The sequence below is a fragment of the Carcharodon carcharias genome, chromosome 18 (assembly GCF_017639515.1).
Source record: "Carcharodon carcharias isolate sCarCar2 chromosome 18, sCarCar2.pri, whole genome shotgun sequence".
Lineage (NCBI taxonomy): Eukaryota > Metazoa > Chordata > Chondrichthyes > Lamniformes > Lamnidae > Carcharodon > Carcharodon carcharias.
This window is the reverse complement of record NC_054484.1, coordinates 28,995,747-29,015,263: the sequence shown is the minus strand read 5'-3', so window position 1 is coordinate 29,015,263 and position 19,517 is coordinate 28,995,747. Positions and strand designations below refer to the sequence as shown.

The 19,517-nt window shown below is 39.6% G+C and overlaps 2 protein-coding genes and 1 long non-coding RNA gene across 11 annotated transcripts in view; 2 read left to right on the top strand and 1 right to left on the bottom strand.

Annotated features, from left to right (window-relative positions):
- Positions 1–19,517, top strand: part of LOC121290533 (protein SON) — a 56,646-nt gene that overhangs the window by 24,597 nt on the left and 12,532 nt on the right. For 5 of the 9 annotated variants that reach the window (XM_041211015.1, XM_041211014.1, XM_041211018.1 and 2 more), the window contains exons 5-8: positions 321–455; positions 11,267–11,443; positions 12,223–12,333; positions 17,578–17,694. In XM_041211015.1, the coding sequence (XP_041066949.1) occupies positions 321–455; positions 11,267–11,443; positions 12,223–12,333; positions 17,578–17,694 (540 nt within the window). Of the gene's footprint in view, positions 1–320; positions 456–11,266; positions 11,444–12,222; positions 12,334–17,577; positions 17,695–18,860; positions 18,944–19,517 lie in introns of all 9 variants that reach the window. The other 4 variants (XR_005945820.1, XR_005945821.1, XR_005945819.1 and 1 more) reach the window with 2 other exon arrangements.
- LOC121290536 lies at positions 4,074–6,807 on the top strand. The gene is made up of 3 exons (XR_005945825.1): positions 4,074–5,235; positions 6,092–6,195; positions 6,696–6,807. It is a non-coding gene; the product is annotated as an uncharacterized LOC121290536 (long non-coding RNA).
- The window catches only part of LOC121290535 (protein downstream neighbor of son homolog), a 54,415-nt gene continuing 44,309 nt past the window's right edge, over positions 9,412–19,517 (bottom strand). The window contains exon 11 of the transcript XR_005945822.1: positions 9,412–9,500. The gene's annotated coding sequence lies outside the window, so the exon portion shown is untranslated. The remainder of the gene's footprint in view (positions 9,501–19,517) is intronic.

Sequence of the window (19,517 nt, the reverse complement as noted above, 5' to 3'; positions counted from 1 at the left end):
TCTCCCGTTTCCATTCCCCCTCGCCTCACCTGTCCCCCCTCCCCCCTCATTTTCCCCTCACATAAAGGCGTATAGAAGCCAATTACAGCACACTGCCATGAAAACCAGGGACCTTTCATGGCTTAACTCCTAACCACAGCAGCAAATTTACCAACTGTGCCATCCTAGGAGCTGTTTTTGGCTAAAAATTATACCCCACAACTCTACATAGTGTTTCCTCACCTTGGCGATGAAAGGATTTAATTGCATTATCTTTAATAGCATTTGCTCTTTTGTTTATATTCATCTTTTTGTGCACCATCTGGATATTTCTTCCTTAGAAATGCAAGAAAATTGTTGAGAGCAATGATGATAATGAATTGAGTAACAAGCCTCATGTCTCTGAAGAGGATGAATCATTCATTAATCAACCAATTAAAGTTAATGAACTGAAACCCATTTCTTTCAACTTAAATGTAAGTAATGTATTTTTGCAACCCATTTAGATGTTGCTTATTTGCTACTTTCTACATTATCAGTTATTTGATGTATAATTAGGGATAATTGCCCCAGTTGCCTAACGGTTAAGAACAATGTCATTTGTAGCACAAAGCTGTGCACAGCAGAAGGTCCCAAGTTTGATTTTCAGTTGCTGCTCAATTAGCTGGACTGACCGTTGGTGTTTCAGCATCCCCATGGTGTATAGTGAAAATATAGAATCTTAATCACAGTCTGCTGATCCTACTGGAATGTGCACATGTGGATGTCCGGTGAGAACAGGATTGGCTTAGCTTAGCGTCCTTCAAGTTAAGTGGCCTGCTGATGTTCAGTGGAATCAATTGTGAAGAGTGGCCGCTTGGTTATGGCACCTTAAGATGGGTAATTTCCGAAGAATCATCCTGCAGGGTAACTTAGTACCCTCAGTAGGTGGACAAAATTTGCTGGGAGTGGGATAAAAAAAATGCAATATTGAGACTTGTAGGCAGCAATACAGCAGAAGAGTAAATTTGCCAATTTTGAGCTGCCAGAATGGAACTTGGCTTTAAGAGAGCACTTGTCGGGAAGTTGTTTGCATTGTGGTCGAAAATTCTCCTCTTGGAGAGTTAACACCGAAATGTCCACAATGAAAGTGACAACTGAACACTATGAAAGTGTATTACTAGGGTTTTCCCAGGCAGGTCATGAGGTGGGTTTTTTTCACAAAAGATGGAACATTCCAGCCTATGCAAGAAATCTTCAAAATTTACTGATATTAATTGTCTAATATTTAAGAGTATTGTGAGGAATGCAGACTTCATTGCGTAGATATGCTTTAGTTAAAAATGGTAATCTTCAAAATCAATTATATATAAAATTTATGTTGGCACACTTCCTTTTTACACCCTCTGATTTCCTGTTTTCACAATTTTTTCATACTTTGTGCTAGTTTTTCCATTAAAAAATTTAAAGTTAGTTTTGCCTACAACTTGCCACTCTGTACAATCGCAATTGGCTCTGTGGCAACTACCTTAGCTGTCTGTGTCAGCTTAGCCACCCACTTGTTTTCCCCTAAAATTTCAGACTAGAGCCCACTGCTCTCTTTCGTGAGCAGCTAGGGCTAGGACCCCATTCTGAATCACCCTAACATATTCTCATTCAACTGTGAAGTTTCATTAGTTTACCCCTCTACTATTAATTTACTGCTAGCTGCCCTTAATAATCACTGGCTTGTTCGTAGCACAGGTCGGAGTGCTGCTGAGCTGAAGCTTTTACTCCTCGATGAAGACTGCTTGGATTTTAGATAGATCTGAATTATATGCAGTGTATCTATTTAGACTAATATCCTGTAGTGTTTTACATTTGTCCACGTGATTTATTGACTAATGGGAGACTTTACAAAGTAACTGAAGTGTTTCTTGACAGATTTTTCTTAGGATTATAGAAGTAGTTATTTGAAGCATCTATTAATGAGTCGTGTGGACCAGGAAGAACCAGGCTGATTTCCAGTCTATGCTAAACTAGCTGATCTCAGCTGGAATGGCAGTAAGTGCAATATGTTAAACCTCAAGAGTGTTTGGAACAGAGAAGGAAAAAAAATTGGTCTCAGTTCTCATTCTTGATCACTGTCCAGTGACTCCTGGAAAGTTGGTCATGTATGACTATTGTTTAGGACAGGCTGTATTGTTGGAAATAACTGCTGTCATTCTCTGTGCTGGCTATATGAGTAGAATGGCCACTTAGATGTGGTGTTTGGGGCTGAAAATACCTTTGGAATGTAACTCACTGTGAGTTGGAATCTTTAGGCGAGATGGGAGGAATATTGAAGGGGTGGGGGAATAAAAACTTTTAATCTTGATTCAAAATTGTTTCTTAATATGTTTTTCTGCCATCCCCCCAGAATCCAGTATTTAAACCATTATCCAGCTACCCACAATAGAAAGCTTTTGCAGGTGCTATGTCTACAGCATTGAAGATTGTGGTCCAAGCTTGGTTCCAGTGAGCACATTGAAATTCATTTGGTGCTGGGTTGTGTAGTTTCAGAGAAGTCTACCTGAAGCACCAGATGTTCGTTATTTACTTCTTTCTTTTTCTGAAAGTACTCTTTTGATGAAGCAGTGGATCGACCACGTCAGGCATGTTTTCCTCAAGGTTGGAAAAAAAAAAACGTCCAAAACTGAGCCCTTCTTCAGAGCCTATTCGTCAATTCCCATTTAGACTGGGATAAATAGAAGTAGCTTACTCCAAACGCCACAGCAGTTGGAAGTTGCCCTAAGCATCCCAAGAAGGATAGGTGCAGATTCCTCCCTTTTGTTACAAACTGTGTTGCTCATTAACATTGATTCAGACTTTGGCACTGCAATTCAGCTAACGTCAGAAGAGGCAATTTCATGATCCTGAAAAAGACTTGTGTGCTGCTTCAGCCAGGAACAGTATGTGATCTGGTCTGGGGTTTCCCGGTGTGTTTGGGCTTTTTGTCTTGCTGCTGGACGAAAAGATTTCATTTTACTATATTCATCAATGTGTAATACATTTTTAGCTATTGTTTGACACCGCTGGTTTTTAATTTTGTGTGTGTCTTTCATTCCAGAACTTGTCATTTGAGCTGTCATCTCTGTAATAAAATTATTACACTAATATTTTGTGATTATAGTTCTTTTAATTTTCTTACTCCCCCTACCCCCATCTCTTTGAGGGTGCTATTCCAGACTGGTGCATGGTTCAATAAGACAGCAATCATAGGCACTTAAGAAGTTATGAGGCTGGAAAATACCATTCTCACCTAATAGACCAGTCCTAAAGTTTGGAAGGTAAACACCACTCTATCTCACACACGCCAAATAACTTGCTGGCTTCTCCTTGAATTTTCCAGCTGTTCTCAAATAGCTCTTGTAGTTTAGTCAGTCTAACTATTGATTGTTGGTGAATTACAACAACTATTTGCATTTGTTTAATAACTTTATTGTAAAAAAATTTCCCTAGGCACATAATGTCCCAGAGGCATAATCAGAAAATGAACACCAAAGCAACAAAGATATTAAGGAGGGTTGGCTAAAAGCTTGGTCAAAGATTTGGATTTTGAGAAGGATGCGAGCAAGATAAAGAGCAAAGAAGTGGAGGTTTTTAGGCAAAGAAATCAAGAGATTGGGGCTTAGGTAACTGAAGACATGGTTGCCAATGAGAGGCTGAAGTGGAGTTGGAGGGGGTGGTAGGGTTACAGGGGTGGTGTGGGTGGAGGGAAGATGCACAAGAGGCAAGAGTCAAATATGGAGAGAGTTCAGGGATTGTTGTGGGAGAAGGTTACAGAGATAGAATGGGGCAGGGCCTTGAAAGAATTTATACTATCAGAGCTGAGACAAATCCTGCCCACAGTCTACATCCACATGCTCATCATCTGGTAGGGATCACTGTTTAGTAACCTGACTGGATTTTTCTCTTCACTAACCTAAGGATACTAATACCAATTTTGCTCCAGCTATGGCTTGGAACACATACAGTAATCAAATCTGATAATAAACCTTGTCTATATGACCAAATACCACATTGTATAGTATATTACCCATTGAATCATGCGGAACTAATAATGGGTATCATTACATTTTTTTTGTCCAGGCTAAACCATTAACTTTTTTTTTATGAGATTCCCTCTTTTTTCATTTCAACATTTTTGCTGCTTTTATAATTTATTTACCTTCACTGAATATTAACTAAAATATTTTGGTTTGTAGTTACTTATTTTCTTTTTACTTTCTCTCTTTACTCCTCTGCAAAAGATGGTGGCCCATACTGGGGTTCAATTCTTACTGCTAGCCTTTGCAAGAACCTTCATGTGTTTAAATGCTGGTGCCCTACTTGGATAAGGAAAGCTCCCACAGGCTAATTTCCTGCTTTGTTATGTCCATGAATGCACACTTCCAGCTGACATGGCAGTCAAGAATGGGAACACTTTTAAAAAATTGTTCTCTTCCCCTAACACAGGAAAATTGATGCTAATGTTTCCTGAATTCAGTACAATGGAATGGGATTAATTGACTACCTCTACTAAAGTACTAGCACAGACACAATGGGCCAAATGGCCGTCTGTTGTGCTATATCATTCAATGATTCTATTCTATTATAACTTGGGACTTTTAGTGTGATATTAAGCTGTACAGACCATGTATTGCATTTCTACACTCAGCTATCAGAGAACGAGATGTTTTTAAACAATGTTTTCTTCTCATTTTCTTTACCTGCTATATTCCACTTCTCTGTATGGTTTAGTGGGAAGACAGAATTTTCAATTGAATTTTGTTTAACCTTTTTTAAGTGTACTGCTGCTATTGTTCCCTCGTTCTTTTTGAAAAGTGGCTGTGCTGTCATGTATGAAAGTGATTGAGTTCCTTTGAAAATGGTTTTCAGCACCTTAGAAATCTCTACAGAGCATGTATACCAGTATTGTTAATTATTCCAAGTCTTTTAAATTGCATTTTCTCCCTCTCCTCCTCTCTTGAAAGCATTGACTCTCATTGGGGTGTGGCTACATATTCTGCTTGTATGAGTTGAGACGATGTCTGACTGTTTGCTTTGGGCAGGAGGCACTCGCAAGTCTGATGCTGTTCACATAGTGTGATTTGTGGCAGGTGTACTTGACAATGATCAGCCGTGGGCCCCAGCTATGATGGGGGAAAGGCACCTATACCAATTATCACACTTCTGCTGCAACTGTGGCTGAGATTAAATAACCAAAGCAATAGGAACTTGGGACATCTTGCTCTATGTGGCTGAATGCCACATGAGGTAAAGTTCTTACTAACTGGTAATTTTATTATGTAACCTGAAGGACATAGTCACATTTTGTATCAATCTTCAATGTCAATCATTAAAGATTATTTGCTACAATTTCAAGCTGAGTTAGGCACAGTCTTCATTATTAATATTTTATTCCAATGTTTCACAACCAAAATGCTGGAAGAAAGTCATTCAAATATTTGGATATAAATTACATAGTTTTGCCTTTCGTTTTGGGGTTTGGAACCAGAGCCTATTCTAATTAGAAAGTTTTCGTACACTTAATTTTTAAAATTAATTTCCCACTTGAGACGTTCTTGCATTTTGTCTTGCATTGTGCATTTGTCAAAGGCAGAGATTTACTTGGGGGTAGTTTTACAGTTTTAAGCTACATAAATCACTAAGGATTGTCTAACTTGAATTTTAGCAGAAGTTCATCTGTTATCTTACTTAGTAAATGGGTTATGAACTGGATGATGCTTAGCATCCATGGAACCATACATCAGGTTGTTCTCTTCGGGGTGGAGGGGACAACAATCCAACAACAAAAGAAACACAGCAATGTAATAATTGACTTTAATGGAATTGGAGTTTTGAAGTTTAGATATTGGCCTGCTGATTAGTGATATTGGCAGCTGACTCATAATCAAACAAGATGTAGCTTTTGGTTCTAAAACATTGAAGGACATCAACTGAAATACATTGTGGTCAACAATGCGCAGTTTGAATATTTAAAAACTTTTAATACTATTTACTATAATCACAAACGGTCATCCGATCACAAAAGTAACTTGTACCAATGCACAGAAACATTTTTGAGACAAGTCCCTTGTTTTTGGTTGAAATTCACACTTTTAATGTTTAGACCCAGGAGCGGAGTATTGGACAGGCATTTTGAACATGGAGAACATCTGTGGCAAGCTTGATCCCATCCTTGCCCAACATCCATACAAGTGCATTTTTCAGCAGGTTAGGAACTGTTTTAAAAATTTCTCCTTTTTTACCTCAAAATGCTAAAATGAAATGTAATTCTTTAACTCCTGTCCAGTCTGAGATTATTTCAGTACCAAACCAGGGATTGAACATGAGGCCCACTTCAAGTATACAGCTACAGTTGTATTTAAATCCCTAATTCATCACGTAAAACATTGGTTGTAATAATTTAGCAGATATTTGTTTGCATAGATCCAGAATAATCTTGTAGTTATATATTACATTTGACAATTTTTTTCACTGAACATTTCTAGCAAATGGGCTTGTTATGCTACTGATAGCTTTGCAATAAAATTTGATAGCCACATTAGACAATCTGTAACACTGTCAGATGTTAAGTGAAAAGTATGACTATTAGCACTTCAAGCTACACAACTGTCTACAGGTAGAGGTCAGCTAACTCACCTTAGACTGAGAATCGAACCTGGAGGCTTTCTGGGTTAGGTACCTAATTTATATCAATCATTTTGATTCAGAAATAATGCATATTTGCAAATGATACCAAACTAGCGAGGAAGTGGAATTCAAGGAGTCAACACTGAAATTACAGAATGAGTTGGGTAAAATACGTATTTTCGTAGAAAAAAGGCAAGTAAAATTTAATGCAGACAAGCGTAAAGTATTGCATTTGGAAGGCTGCTGAGAGTTCTCTAGCATTTGAGGTGTCCCTTTGGGATGGAACATTAAATTGAGACCCAATATGTTCAGGTAGTTGGAGAACATCTCAGGGCACTATGAAGAGGAGAAGGGTAATTCTCCTGTTTTCTGGCTAACATTCATCGCTCAGTGAATACAATCAAATATTTAACTACTGACTTAATTAGAGAATCATCATCACTGGCTTCTCTTCCCAATCCCATACCGTTAACTCTGATGTTCCCCAAGGATCTATCCTTGGACCCCTCCTATTTTTTATTTACATGTTGCTCCTTGACAATGTCAGTTGAAAACATGTCAGGTTCCACATATATGCTGAAGACACCTAGCTTTACCTCACCACCAACTCTCTCAACCCCATCCCCACTTGCTCTCATACCTACACTGGTTCAGATTAAGCAATGCATTGACTTTAAAATTCTGCTCAAGTGTTTTCATATTGCTCTATGGCCTCACTCCTCTCTATCTCTGTAATCTCCATCAGTCTTACAATCCTCTGCGATATTTGTACTCCTTTAATTCTGGCCCCTTGTGCATCCCTGATTTTAATCATTCCCCATTGATGGTCATGCCTTCAGCTGTCTACGCCCTGATCACCTGAATACCTTCCCCAGATCTCTCTGCCTCTCCATATCACTTTCCTCCTGAAGACACTCTTTGGCAGGGTTTTGGTTATTTGCCCTAGTATCTATTATGTGGCTCAGTATCTTGTTTTGCAATGCTTCGGTGAAGGGCCTAGGGACATTTTATTACGCTAAAGGCACTTCTATGAATACAAGTTATTTATTGTTCTTTGGACTGTGAAACACTTTCATACAAACTGGCTGCTGCATTTACTTAATAAAACAATCACTACACCTCAGAAGTGTGAAGCATTTATGAGATGTGCTAAGACTTCAAAAAGCATGGTATAAATGCCAATGCTTACTTTTTTGGCTGGTCATAATCCTCTCCAACACCAGAATCACTTATCTCCACTGTGTCTTTGTTCCTGCCTCAGATCATCTGCTGCTGAAACTCTTATCTAGACTTGATGAGTCCAGTGTTGTCCTGGTCGCCCTCCCACCTTGTACCCTCCGTAAACTTGAGTTCATCCAAAATTCTGCTGCCTGTAACAACTCATACCAAATCCCATTCAATCACCTCCGTGCTTACTGACCTACATTGGTTCTGTGACCAGCAAGCCGTGATTTTAGAAATGTTCATCCTTGTTTTCAAATTGCTCCATCACTGAGACCCTCCCTATCTCTAACCCCCCCTGCCCCGTGCCTTTCAACCCTGGCCTTTTGCACAACCCCAATTTTTTATTGCTCCACCATTAGCCTTCAGCTGCCTTGGCTTTAAACACTGTGATTGCCTCCCTAAACTGCTCCACCTTTCTACCTCTGTTAACTTTAAGATGGTCCTTAAAAACTACCTCTTTGACCAAGCTTTTGTCTTAATATCTTATGTAGTTTAGTGCCAAATATTGTTTGGTAATGCTCCCATGAAGCACCTTGGGACATTATGCATCATCTATAGTTTCTTTGATCACATTGTCCCATTACTCTACACGCCCCAACTCATCCATCTCCCTTGGGAAAGACGTACAGCTTCTGCTTAACATCTTGGGAGTTGGGAAGAGACAGGGTGTGGGACCGACTTTGCAAAACCCCCATAGCAACTTAGTGAAATTGTATGTTAGGGCCATAATGGTATAAGAAAAGTTGCCTTTCACACAACTCTAATTATCTTCCTTTAAAATTGAATATCTGTGTCTGCATATTTGATAAAAGATTAAAGATGTGTATTGCTGCAATGTATCTGGTTGTAAGTATAATTCAACTTGAATTTGATACATAAAATGGGCATTAATTTCTACAAACCCAGAGAATAAACTAGCTGTACAGACTATAGTAACAGCGCACTTCAACTATTTTGATTACAAAAAATAGCCTTACCTAGAAGTACCCAGAATGATTGAGAATTATTAGCAAATATAAATAACAGCTTGGAGCAATGGTTTTGTTCAGTTACACTTGTAAGCAAAAGATTAAGTGCTGTAACACATTTCTTCCCTTGGTTCAGATTATTTTACCTCAGGTTTTGGTTAATCATAATTTTAGAGGGCACCGGAGAGGGAATTAGTGTGTCTGATATCATCCCATCATAAGTCTCTGCCTGAAATGGATATTCTTTATAAAGAATATAATGCAGAGGAATCAGAGGAGGAAACTAAATAGGCGTTGTGTTAGTGATGACACTGGCCCTTTGCATTCCCCTTTAATCAATAAATTGGAAGATTAAAACCACACAAATAACACAGCATAAATAGAATGCGTTTGTTTAGGAATGGAAACATAGAAGATCAGCCATGAACTTAGTGAATGGTGGAGCAGGTTTGAGAAGAGTATGGCCTACTCCTGTTTCTATTTATTTATTTATTATGTTCTTATGAAAGTTGCATACATGAATGATTTTTCAACTTGCTTATGTTCTTTCAAACAATGGGTGAAAATTCACTCTAGGTGCCTGCTATTGTTAGTCTTGCCCTTGGCCGTTTAATTTCCAGGAGCTTTTGCATGGCAAGTTTTCGTGAGTGGGAGGTGGATATGGCACGGAAGCCTCTTCAGGACATCTGGGACCTGTGTGAACAGGACAAGAAGCTGTATGTCTCTTTAATCAAGCAACTTAAAGAATTGTTAATGAGCATCACAGATTCTGAACCAGGAAGTATAAATTAAATTAATGAATTCAATGTCGAATCAGATATGGAAAGCAAAGTAAACAAAGGAAAGACTGCATTAGGAGGGAGAGAAAAAGTACATGAATTTTTTTTTAAAAAGCTGCAACAATTAAAAGCTGAGGTAATCAGACTTCGCACATGAAAAATTAATTTCCACCGTCAGAGAATTTTTTTTAGGCAGTAATTAAGACATCACATCATCAAAAAATGTGCCTGGACTGAAATGGACGAGCCCTAACTTTCTGCGCAAGTACAGGAACTTCATGCCATGCAGTACATTTAAATGGGAATTCAGACAGAGAGATGCCATTTTCACATTGTTTACAAAGGAATGGCACATCTCGGACACCAACTTCCTGACTTTTGTGTTTAACTGAGCATCTATTCGTACCTGAGATTGAACATAAATATTGGTTAATGCTGTTAGCCTCACTGGCTCATTTGTGGGAGGGAGAATATTTTTATGTGTTTTGGTGATGAAATAAATATGTCATTTAGCTTGGAGTAGTGCATTTTTGTGCATTCATTGAAATTGATGTTTTATAATTCCTAATCCAAGGGTGGCAGAACTCTAATATTTGCAACTAATCTGCCCAGAAAGACTATCAGTTTAGATGCTAATTTTCATATGTAAGCTCTACATATCTTCTATAATATGGAATAGAACTAATATTTTGTGCTTCCATTATGATATGGTGAGGATTTTTTTTCTAATCCTGCAAAACATGAGACATGTTTTCATTCAACATTTTGCATTTTGATTGATATGTTGAGAAATATAAATTGAATAATATGCTAATAAATTTTATTCAAAAGGTATATTCACCATTGTGATAATTATTCTAATGCAAAAAAAGGACTTCTATAAATAAATGAGCATGTCCTTTCAGTTGTTCACAATAGGCAGAGTATTGACCATGATCAACCTGTGTTTGCAAAACTCAGAACATAATGTCTAACATTAGATGTGATTCCACAATTGGACAGCAATTACTTAATATTCCTGAGTGTGTTAAGAATTACACTAACAACCAATTTAAGATTAGGCAGGCTTGCAATATGGCTCCTTTACACATGCTAGAAACTACATATGACCATATTCAGGGACCTGTTGTCTGCAGGCAAAAGGAGCATGACCAGGCACTGTGCCTTTTTTGAATTAAACCAAAGCATAGGGGACAATAGTTCCCTAGTGCATTCTCCATGGCAATGTCTCAACCAATCAACATTGACTTTCCAACCAAACGGCACTCTTTTCTCATGAAGTATAAATTGTTACTCCCTCTGAAATCTGGCATTCTTGCATCTGTTCTGATGAATGCAAGATGAAAAGCTTTGACAGTATGTTTCTTTTTTTCAACACTGCTTTTATAATACCTGATTGTGTTAAACCTAAGTCTGCTTTTTAAAAAAAATTATAGTGAACTTTCTCATAAACATCCATCCATTACAGCATTTCCTCCTCCCTAAAGGACAGCAAAGTCCAAACTTTGACACATGATCTTACTCTCTCGTAGATGACCTTTTGGAAGATAGGGCTAATCTTAGCTCTACAACCCTGCTGACATGGAGCAAATGACATGATCAACATCAGAGCATCTCTGTTTAGAAGAGGAAAGTTTAGATGATGTTTTAAATAAACGTTGACTCTTCCTTTATCACCAGAATGCCACAGTAAAACCAACACCAAAAACCCAGGTGGCTTTGACTAAGGAGTTCCCAGTCTCCTCTGGCACACAACACAGGAAGAAAGAGGTGCTGAATGTTTATGGTGAGTGGGTTCCTGTGGAGAAAGACAGTGAAGAGACTACAGATGATGTCTTTACAGATGTTGATACTCAGGTGAGAGTTGTGCCGTTAACAATTAAACAGTGGGTATAACTATTCTGCATGTGGGAGGTGCTTATTTTTTAATGGATCTCAAGAGACTTTGGGACAATGTGCAACAGAAATGGCATAATTTTTATGTGGAAATTATATATTTTTGAAGATCTATGTATATTGATAGAAATTGAGATTTGAAATCTATTACTCTAATTTTTCAGGTACACCTTGCAAAAACATCCACCAATTCACTCATAGAATGAATTGATTTGCGTTTTGCTTTATTAACCACTGTCTGAAGGAAAAAATGAAAATGGGGGAGGAGTGCTTTTCATCTTAAACATGGGGTAAAATTGCTGTTTCTGTGGCTCACCTAGTTTATCCAATGTGTAGCCAAACTATGTAGCAAGGTAGGTTCCAGGCCCAATAAACAGAGTGTGCTGAGTTAGTTGACTTCAGCCAGGGTAGTGCAAGAGCTGCTACAATTGGCTTTCGTGCTTCTTCAAGGATGAGATAATCGGCCGTGGTTATTGCTTGTCATCTGTGTCTAGCACTCCTTTTGAGTAGCAGTGTAATGGCATCAGGGGACAGGACTAAACGCTGCATTCAAATAGCATGTTGACACTCATCGTCAAGGCTCATGCATCAGTACTGGTTTCTTGGATGAATTACCGTACTGTGACCTGTCTCCAAAAAGGGCCGACATTCAGGAAAAGAGGACGAAAATTGTTGAAAGAAAGATGAAAGCATAGCAATTCAGTCACTCAATGTGGTAATGCTAGTATTTTGTCTTCTAGACGGTGGATATCTCTGTAACAATGAGTGAGAGAGCAACAGCTCAGAAACGTCTTGTAGAAAATCCATATGATGTAGAGGCTATGTCAATGATTCTTCGGGCACAGGAGCAGGTATGTCTGGGAAATGATCTTCGGTTAGGCCTGAGTTATTGAATGGTGTTTAGAAGGAAAAATAGATTTGGGAATATGACTTCTTTCAGACATGAAGCTTGAGAATGCCCAAGGATGTTGGCATGGATAGAAGATTGGATATCTAACAGGAAACAGATCGTAGGCATAAATAGGTCATTTTCTGGTTGGCAAGCTTTAACAAGTGGTGTGCCACAGGGATCAGTGCTGGGGCCTTGACTTTTTACAATTTATATAAATGACTTGGATGAAGGGACCAAAGGTATGGTTGCTAAGTTTGCTGATGACACAAAGGTAGATAGGAAAGTAAGATGTTAAGAGGACATAAGGAAGCTACAAAGAGATATAGATAGGTTAAATAAGTGGGCAAAGATCTGGCAAATGGAGTATAATGTGGGAAAAGGTGGGAAAAGTATAATGTGGCAGGAAAAATAAAAAATAAGCATATTATCTAAATGGGGGTGAGAGATTGCAGAGCCCTGAGATGCAGAGGGATCTAGGTGTCCTAGTGCATGAATTGCATAAGGTTAGTGTGCAGGTACAGTAAGTAATTAGGAAACTTATTAGAATGTTATTGTTTATTTAGAAGGGAGTTGAATACAAGAGTAGGGAGGTTATGCTTCAGTTATAGAGGACATTGGTGAGCTCACATCTGGAGTACTATGTACAGTATTGGTCTCCTTATTTAAGGATGGATGTAAATGCATTGGAAACATTTTAGAGAAGACTTACCACACTAATACCGGGAATGGGTGGGTTGTCTTATGAGGAAAGGTTCGACAGGCTACAGGTTGTATCTGGAGTTTAGAAGAGAAAGAGGCGACTTGATTGAAACAGATATGATCCTGAGGGGTCTTGACAGGGTGGATGTAGAAAGGATGTTTCCTTTTGTGGGAGAATCTAGAACTAGGGGTCACTGTTTAAAAATAAAGGGTCGCCCATTTACAGAATCACACAGTGCAGAAGAGCCTCTTCGGCCTATTGAGTCTGCACCAACACGTGTGAAACACCTGACCTACCTACCTATCTAATCCCATTTGCCAGCACTTGGCCCATAGCCTTGAATGTTATGACGTGCCATGTGCTCATCCAGGTACTTTTTAAAGGATGTGAGGCAATCTGCCTCCACCACCCTCCCAGGCAATGCATTCCAGACCGTCACTACCCTCTGAGTAAAAACGTTTTTCCTCACATCCTCCCTAAACTTCCTGCCCCTCACCTTGAACTTATGTCCCCTCATGACTGACCCTTCAACTAAGGGGAACTGCTGCTCCCTATCCACCCGGTCCAAGCCCCTCATAATCTTGTACACCTTGATCAGGTCGCCCCTCAGTCTTCTCTGCTCCATCGAAAACAACCCAAGTCTATCCAAACTCTCTTCATAACTTAAATGTTTCATCCCAGGCAACATCCTGGTGAATCTCCTCTGCACCCCCTCCAGTGCAATCACATCCTTCCTATAATGTGGCGACCAGAACTGCACACACTACTCCAGCTGTAGCTTCACCAAGGTTCTATATAATTCCAACATGATCTCTCTACTTCTGTAATGTATGCCTCAATTGATAAAGGCAAGTGTCCTGTATGCCTTTTTCACCACCCCACTGACATACCCCTCTGCCTTCAGAGATCTATGGACACACACGCCAAGGTCCCTTTGTTCCCCAGAACTTCCTAGTGTCATGCCGTTCATTGAATACTTCCTTGTCAAATTACTCCTTCCAAAATGTATCACCTCACACTTTTCAGGGTTAAATTCCATCTGCCACTTATCTGCCCATTTGACCATCCTGTCTATATCTTCCTGTAGCCCAAGATACTCAACCTCACTGTTATCCACCCAGCCGATCTTTGTGTCATCCCCAAACTTACTAATCCTACACCCCCACATAGTCATCTATGTTGTTTATATAAATGACTGATAATAGGGGACCCAGCACAGATCCCTGTGGTACGCCACCGGACACTGGCTTCCAGTCACTAAAGCATCCTTCTGTCATCACCCTCTGTCTCCTACAATTAATCCAATTTTGAATCCACCTTATCAAATTATCCTGTATCCCATGTGCACTTGCCTTCTTTATAAGTCTCCCATGTGGGACCTTGTCAAAGGCTTTGCTGAAATCCATATAAACGACATCAACTGCACTACCCTCACCTACACACCTGGTCACCTCCTCAAAAAATTCAATCAAATTTGTTGGGCATGACCTCCGTCTGACAAAGCCATGCTGACTATCCCTAATCAAACCTGCCCCTCCAAGTGGAGATGGATTCTCTCCTTCAGAATTTTCTCCAATAGTTTCCCTACAAATGATGTGAGACTCACTGGCCTGTAGTTCCCTGGCTTATCTCTACAACCCTTCTTAAATAGCGGAACCACATTAGCTGTTCTCCAGTCCTCTGGCACCCCCCCCGTGGCCAGAGAGGAATTAAAAGTTTGGGTCAGAGCCCCTGCGATCTCCTCCCTTGCCTCCCTCAGCAGTCTGGGACACAAATCATCCGAACCTGGAGATTTGTCCACTTTTAAGCCTGCCAACACCTCCAATACCTTGTCACTCCCTATTTCAATTTGCTTAAGAACCTCGCAGTCTCTCTCCCTGAGTTCGATACCTTCATTCTCATTCTCTTGGGTGAAGACAGATGTGAAATATTGGTTCAACACTCTAGCGATGTCCTCTGGCTCCACCCATAGATTGCCCCCTTGGTCCCTTATGGGCCCGAATCTTTCCCTGGTTATCCTCTTCCCATTGATATACTTATAGAATATCTTGGGGTTTTCCCTATTTTTACCAGCCAGAGCTTTCTCATATCCCCTCTTTGCTCTCCTAATTGCTTTCTTAAGCTCCACCCTGCACTTTCTGTACTCCACTAATTTGTTTCCCTTGTACCTGCTAAAAGCCTCTCTTTTCCTTCTCATCGTATCCTGAATATCTCTGGTCATCCATAGTTCTCTGGGTTTTTTACTGCTTCCTATCACCCTAGAGGGAACATGTTGAGCCTGTACCTTCCCCATTTCCTTTTTGAACGCCACTTTTAAACCCATTGCTCCTCTGTAGATTTCCCCACAAGTAACTGTTCCCAGTCTACCTTGGCCAGATCCTGCTTTATTTTACTAAAATCCACTCTCCCCCAGTCCAAAACATTTTTTTGCAATTTGTCTATTTCTTTGTCCATAACAAACTTAACTTGTACCATGTTGTGGTCGCTATCACTAAAATGTTCCTCCACCACCACCTCAGCCACCTGTCTGGCTTCATTCCCCAGAATTAGGTCCAGCACTGCGCCATCCCTTGTTGGACCCTCTACATATTGACCTAAAAAGTTCTGCTGTACACATTTCAAAAATCCACTCCAACCAAGCCCTTAACACTATGTCTTTCGCAATTAATGTTGGGAAAGTTGAAATCACTTAATATAAATACCTATTGCTATTGTTTTTACACACCTCTGCAAATTGTGCACATATTTGCTCCTTAATTTCCCGCTGACTATCCAGGGGTCTATAATAAACACGTAACAATGTGGCTGCCCCTTTTTTATTCCTAAGCTCTACCCATAAAGCTTCATTCAATGCCCCCTCCAAGATATCATCTCTCCTTACTGCAGTAACTGACTCTTTAACTAATAATGCAGTGCCTCCTCCTCTTTTACCACCTGCCCTGTCTCGCCTGAAGATTCTATATCCCAGAATGTTGAGCTGCCAATCCTGCTCCTCCCTCAACCACGTTTCAGTGATGGCTACTATATCACAATTCCACGTGTCAATCCTCACTCTTAACTCATCCGTTTTACCTGTAATACTCCTGGCATTAAAGTAGAGGACATCTAGCCATGCCTTAGTCCCTTGAAACTTAATGCAGCTGTTCTCCCTCTGACTTGATTGTTTTACTGTATTATGATGTGTCCCTATTCTGCTAACATTCTGTGTCCCCTCCCCCTGCCGAATTAAACTCCTCCCAACAGCACTAGCAAAACCACCCGCAAGGATGTTAGACCCACTCTGGTCCAGAAACGGTCCCAGTGATCCAGGAATCTAAAATCCTCCCTCCTGCACCAACTCTTAAGCCACATATTCATCTGCGCTATTCTCCTTTTTCTGAGCTCACTAGCTTGTGGCACTGGGAGTAATCCAGAGATTACAACCCAAGAGGTTTTACTTTTTAGTCTACTGCCTAACTCCCTGAAATCTTGATGCAAGACCTCATCCCTCTTTCTACCTATGTCATTGATACCAACATGTACCATGACCTCTGCCTTATCACCTTCCCCCTTCAGGATGCCCTGCAGCCATTCAGTGACATCCCAGACCCTGGCACCAGGGAGGCAACACACCATCCTGGAGTCACATTGACGGCCACAGTAGGGCCGATCTGTTCCCCTGACTATAGAATCCCCTATTACTATTGCTCTTCCTCCCCTCCTGTACAGACAGGCTGCTTGTGCCAGAAGCTTGGCTCTGTCCGCACTCCCTGGAGGAACCAGCGCCCTCATCAGCCTCCAAAATGGTATACCAATTTGCGAGCAGGACCCCAGGGGACTCCTGAACTACCTGCCTGTTTCTCTTGGACTGTCTGGTGGTCACCCATTCCCTTCCTTCCTCAAGTCCCTTCAGCTGCAGTGTGACCACCTCTTTATACATGCTATCCATGTTTAGACAGAGACAAGGAGAAATTTTTTCTCTGAGGATTGAGAGTCTTTGGAACTCTCTTCCTCAAAAGGCGGTGGAAGCAGACTCTTTAAATATTTTTAAGGCAGTGGTAGATAGATTCTTGATAAGCAAGGAAATGAAAGGTTATAGGGGGTAGGTGGGAATGTGGAGTTGAGGTGACAATCAGATCAGCCATAATCTTATTGAATGGCGGAACAGATTCAGGGGGCTGACTGGCCTACTCCTAATTCATATTTCCGTATGTTGTAAGTTCAAGTCCCTGTACAGGACTTTGACTTATAGGTGGACACCTAAGGTTGCTCTATATTGTCAGAGATGCTGTTCATAGCATTATTCATAAAAGAACAGGAATACTTCTAATGTCCTGGTCAACAGTCCTCCTTGAAGCAACAGCAACCTGGTCATTCATAACATTGAGAATTCATAACATTTGCGATTCATCATTGGTTCTGGATGTTTATCCTTCAAGTTATTTAGATTTAATCAGATTTGAAACAAACATTTAATAGTTGCTTATTTTCAATATTGTTTACATTTTTTTTTCTTTTTGTCAGATTGATGTGTGGGCTCAGTCAAACTCTCTGCCTGGTCAATTCACAGGCAGCACTGGAGCTCAAGTATTAACCTATGAGGAATTAACAAACAGTGGTCCTCAAGCTTGGATCAGGAAGGTAATGAGTACATTTGAGGACTAAATTACGTTGTCAGCATTGAAATTAAAATAATCATGTAAGGGTACTGATTATGTTTGGAGTCACACCTCCATTAGTTAACAGAGACAGTGAATGAAAAAAAGTATGCTGAAGTTTAGTGTGTATCCATGAGTTAGTGAGGGTGAGGTCTGTTTTGTAATTGGCAGATAATTAGAAACCTTGAACGCTTGAAAAAGAATAGATCTTCCTATTGATTATATATTAGCTGACATTCTGCATTAAGAGGTTGCCATCTTTTCTGTGCACCATACATAGAGTAATATAAGCAGACAAAGCTAAGGAGGAGATTCTTTTTTAATTTTTATTGACTTTAACTGCTGTTGCATAAAGTTAATTTGGCAAAAAGAGTGACTTTGTTACAAAATGTAGCTGAGGTATAAGAGAATATAGTTGCCTTCAATTACAGTTATAATTGGAAATCAGCAGTCTTCTCCCCACAATCTGAGAATTCTTTGACCTGATTGTAACAGGTGTCAATTAAGACTTGGGCAAAACTTTAGAAACTACAATATTCCTTAGATCTTTCCACTAACATTTGAAGTGGTTGGTGGCACAGCATTTGAGGTTTTGCATGTATTAAGGACGTTATTATGCAAGACAAAAGCCACTGACTCATACAGGTTATAAGCAGAAATGGGTGAAAATTTGAATGGCAACATATACAACAGATGTAAATACCTCCTGGCTGAAATGACCCAAAAGTTTGTATAAGAAGCTTTGGGGAGGAAAAGTATAAAACTTCGAAGGATTTTGTGTTTTATATTATTTAACACTTAGGAAACTCACATTAATCAAAATCATGTAGGTATATGCAGTTTTATTAGATATAGTCATTTACTGTTAAATCTGTGAAATAACCTTTTGTGATATTTAAATGTTATCCTAGGCCTTTCAGAAAATTGTAATGATGTTTAAAACCCTCTTGCCCAACCAAGTGTTCTTACATAAAAAGTAACAATGTATTATTTTCAATTGGTTTTGTAACCTGATTTCAGTGTAAACAAGACAGAAAAAGTTAAAAGGAAAAGTAATGCTTCACATTTTTTTATATTATGACAACATTCTGACTGACACATGGTTGGGTATTAATCCACTAGAGAAAAAAAAACTAATGTCTGTTTCAGTTTATGTTCAGTGGTGTATCCAGTTCACAAACAAGAGATGCAGTTATACAAAGAGAATCTAACTGGAGTCCGAACCAAAATTGGTATGAAACAGTTGTTTCATAGATCTTTTATTCTGTGTATGTCATGACTGCTCGAACAGTTTTTGTCCTTCAAACTTCTATTCTATATGGATATTTAATACACTGGGCTTTCATTACATGTTCTCAAATATTTAATTTCCCTCCTACTTTTAAAATCTCTATTATTCCAATTTTCATGGAATGACTTTTGCAGATTTGTGTTCCTGGGAAATGACACTTGCTGATCTGTGTCTTGTCTGCAATATTTTTCATCCCTCTTACATTATTTTCTTCTTAATTTGAAATCTGTATTTTACCTCCTGTAGGGCTTTCCCTTTTCCTCACTGCTATGCTTCTGTTTTCAGCTGCTTAAAAGGGTGGGGATCAAATGGCAAGTTTCTTCCCAGATGTTTTCTGTGCTGTTTTTAACGGTTGGAGAACATTCAGATGATCTCTGGTAAGGCTAGTATGCTCCTTTGAATGCAACTTCACCCTCTTCCTCCAGTCTTGGAATCAGAGCTGTACTGCTTTTTGCCATATTGTGGTTCCTCTATTTGAGAGCTGGCAGGACATGCTTAATGGTTACAACCAACTT